The following is a 4354-nucleotide window of genomic DNA, read 5'->3' as shown; positions in this document are numbered from 1 at the left end:
AATGATTTATCGCATTTGCTTCAGGAAATGGGGCGGCGCCAGTTGGGCGCGCTTCATGATTTTTTAAAAGCAACTCATTGTTGCGTTCAGCAACAACAAGGCAAGAAATTAGCACGTAATATTTTTTAAAATTATTTTTCTCGATACTGCTGTTGCAGGAGCACATTTGAGGTATGGAAGGTTGAGAAAGTTTTCTCTAACATGTCATTATCAGTTATTTTTTTTTCACATAATTTCATTCATGAGGTAATTTAGAACATTGATGAATTGTATTCATTTATGGATTTAAAATCCTGTAGACGTAAGTGTGTCCACTCATATCGGGTTTGAGAAAATATCACTGTTTTTTTTATGATTATACCTTTCTTCAAGGTTTTTTACAAATCTACAGGATCTTAGTGTGAGATATTCATTTTTCAATCCTTCGTTAAGGTGATGACAAAGGAAGATCATGACTTTGACTTTATCCTCTTGGGATGCATTATTTTCAGCCTTAATGGTATCTCCAATATCCATTGAATTAAGATGGATTTCGGTATCTAATATCCATGATAAGTTGTTATTTCCAGATATATCAAGAGCATTAAATTCAAGATGAGAGAGTTTTAACATAATAAAAATTTATTATCCGAGTCTTCCTAAATTTTGATCAAAGTCTCGTGCTGATAACGTGTTATAAAATAAATAAATAAGAAAAAAATAAATATAAAATAAAGAGATGTAAATAAATAAATCTAGTATTAGTGTTCATCATAATTAATATCTCAATATAATAAAAATGATTCATATATATGTAGTAATGAATATATAAAAGAGAGAAGAGTGTTTATATATTATCGTAGCATGTAAAGAAGGAAAAAAGTGCTTTGTTATTATTGTGTAAATTGCATCAAATTATACTCTTATTTATACATACTTAAAATTCTCATTTTCCACCTTCATTAAATATGATTTTACCTAATAATATGATATTTTATCATGAAAAAATTAAACCATCCATATTAAATAGACATCTATCTCATTCTTATAAAAAAGGGGGGGTTTTACACTTACTTTTTATTTAGTATAAAAGAATTTGTGAGAAAAGAAAAGAGAGGAGATGAAAATCGATGGAAAACTTACTTTTTCCCTATTTGAATTAGCAGAGAATTTGTATGGAAAATAAAAAAAACTACATGGGGCTCGATTAAAATTTTTCTGTCCAAATTTGCGAAAAATACTGGAATGAAGGTGTAAAAATGTGTAAAAATACATATACACCCTTTCATTAATAACAAATCAAAATTCCTAATTCTTCTGGAAAGAAAAATACGTATTTTCAATAATATTTAAAAACACGTATTTTCAATAATATTTTATTTTGTAAATATAATTTAGTAAAACTTTTTTTTTAATATGCTTAAGGAGATTAATAATATAAAGCATATGTAGTTTTTATCGTTCTTTACGAAATTATTTATTTATATATTTTTAAAAAGAATAATATATATTTTATAAATGACATTAAAAGATAATAGAAAAGAATAAATTTAAAAAATATTATTTTTAATGAAAAAAATACGTTAAAATTTTGAAACATAATTTAGATAATTTTTTTATTAAAAAAATAATTTAAATATATTGGTATATTATAATTTATATATAATATAAAGAAGGGTATTAATGTAATTTCACTTAGTTATGATTTTCTATTTTCTTACTTTTTCTTTTATCCAAACATAAAAAAATTTTCTTTTATTTTCTTTTCATTTATTTTCTCTTCATCCAAACAACATATAAAAAAAAATCAACTTTTTCTTTTATTTTCTTTTCTTTCATTTTCTTTCCTCTCATTTTTCATTTTCCATCCAAATAAAATGTTAAGAAATTGATGAGGATGGCCAAGGAAAAAAAAAGTGTGATTTGAGTGTATGCTTTTTCTTGTTATAATTAAGTGTTACATGGACTTTTTCCCTTTTCTTTTTATATATGTTACATATTTTTAGTTAAAAATAAATCCTACATGGTTAATAATATTGTAGTCAAATATAGTTAACATAAACAAAGAAATTATACAAATTGATTATGTTTTCTTTTCTTTCTTGAAAAAAAGCACAGACAGATAAAATTTTAACAATTTATTGATGATCACCAATATATATCTTGTTAAAAACAATTATTTTAATTATATATCAAAAACTAACCACCAAATTAATTAATATAAAATATATAAATTAAAAATAAATTAAATAATATATATTTATATACAAATATATAATTAACTTAGTAATTAATTTTTAATTTGCATATAATATTTTTTAAAATTATAAAGTGAGGAGAGAAAAAATATAATGTATTAAGTAATTATTATAGTATTTACATATAGTTATTTAATTTATTAAGAAAACAAAAATTAATATTAATTTAAAATATATAAAAATAAATTAATTTTAATTATTTAATATTTATTTAAAAAAATAAGTTATAACTTCACACCAAATTTAAAAGTAATAAAGAATTTGCCAATATATTAATACTAAAAAAGGAAGACGTAAACTCTTGAGGTACATAGTGTAAAAATAGTATAAATATCAAATTTTAATATATTTTTTAATGTTATTTAGGTTTCTCTCACTGTACCGGCTGCCCTAACTGAAAGCGACTGCGAGCAACTGTGTCTCTCTCTATCACTACACATTATTTATTATCGAAAAATATTGGAGAATTAATAAAATTTATTTTTTTAATAATAATTAACTATTAATATTTAAAAATATAAATTAAAAATATTTTATTAATTATTATACTAAAAAAATTAAATTAATTATAAAAATATAATTATATTATATATACATATGCTAAAATTAATATATATTAAAAATAAATTAAATTATTTATATTTATATACAAATATTTTGATAATGTACTGTATAAATAATAAATTTTGATCACTGTTAAATATATTTTATTATTTATTTTTGTTTTTTTTAATCACAAATTCATTCATTCACCGACTCATCTTCTCTAGCCGTACCCCCCCTCTCTCTCTCTCTCTCTATATATATATATATATAACAAACACTACCCTTACACTCTGTCTCCTTCTCTCTCTCTCTCTCTCTCGCTCTCAAGAGTGCTATGGTGGATCTTCAGACGGTGTGCTGCATGTGCGGCGACGTTGGTTTCCCCGACAAGCTTTTCCGATGCAACAAATGCCGCCACCGCTTTCAGCACTCGTAAGTATACTCCTATCTACGCTACCTCCCTCTCTCAGATTGAAGGATCGGATCATGAATTCATGATCTCACTTTTCAATTTCAGGTATTGCAGCAACTACTACGGGGAGTTACCTGAAATACAACTGTGCGATTGGTGCCAAACCGCAAAAACCGTCGCTTCCAATTCCAAGAAACCGCCATCTCTTGCCGGAACAACCAACCGTTCGGAATATTCCGGCGACAAAATCAAGCATCATGATCGCGAAGTAGAGATTACCGCCTCAGAGAAGGGAAAGAGCCCAACGCCCTCGCCGAGAACCGCCACACGCAGGTACAAGCTTCTCAAGGATGTCATGTGTTAAAACAAATAAACAAGAAGCTTAGATCAGATCAACATCAATCACCACCACTACTACCACTACTACTAGCTAGCTAGCTATATTAATTAGTATTAGTCTTAATTAATTAGGTGACTATTTATATTACTCTGTGTCCAAGTAGTAGAGCTTTGTGTGCGACGCGAAATTGCATGTGTGTTTATATCTTTGATCTTCGCTTGATGAGTTGCTTTTTCTATCGAGCTAAGTAATATAAGTTGTGAATACAGCTATAAAAATATGGATATGTATATTTAATGTATGATCTAGCTTCAACTTTTTCTTTCCCTTTTCTTCCACAACATACTTATATCGTTTTGCGTAAAATCATGTATATCATCATCGCATACGAACAAATTGATTAATGCATATGATATGAGATATATATATATATATATATATATATATATATATATATATATATGAAGTATGGGTTTCGTGCATGAAATTTGTTAACCAAAGTGTTGGTTAGAAAATCATATTATTTGATTGGAATCCAAAATTGATACGCAAAGGTGAATGATACATTAGAAACAGTTACTAAACAGTATATATATGTTATGGTAGTTATATACGATACGACGTTTAATTTGGTTCTGAATAGATCAATTAAATTAATTAGAGCTTATTAGCATCCCACTAGTTAATTTAGTATTATTAATATTATATGGGAAAAGATAAGGGATTGGATTTAGATGGAGAAAGCTAGGGGGTTTGACTGATGTGGCATGGCATGTCAGGATTCCGCAAATTGAATGCATCGCAGTTGGTTTCCTTTTG

General features: G+C 26.4%; 1 protein-coding gene across 1 annotated transcript; it reads left to right on the top strand.

The window, feature by feature from the left end:
* Positions 1 to 2968: 2968 nt before the first annotated feature.
* On the top strand, positions 2969 to 3836 carry LOC112735643 (uncharacterized). The gene is made up of 2 exons (XM_025785174.2): positions 2969 to 3215; positions 3301 to 3836. Exons 1-2 carry the CDS (start codon positions 3118 to 3120, stop codon positions 3557 to 3559), a joined length of 357 nt encoding a protein of 118 aa, XP_025640959.1. The 5' UTR covers positions 2969 to 3117; the 3' UTR covers positions 3560 to 3836.
* The last annotated feature ends 518 nt before the right edge of the window (positions 3837 to 4354 follow it).

Source organism: Arachis hypogaea, chromosome 2, assembly GCF_003086295.3.
Source record: "Arachis hypogaea cultivar Tifrunner chromosome 2, arahy.Tifrunner.gnm2.J5K5, whole genome shotgun sequence".
In the NCBI taxonomy this organism is placed as follows: Eukaryota; Viridiplantae; Streptophyta; class Magnoliopsida; order Fabales; family Fabaceae; genus Arachis; species Arachis hypogaea.
This window is presented reverse-complemented; position numbering and strand designations above follow the sequence as displayed.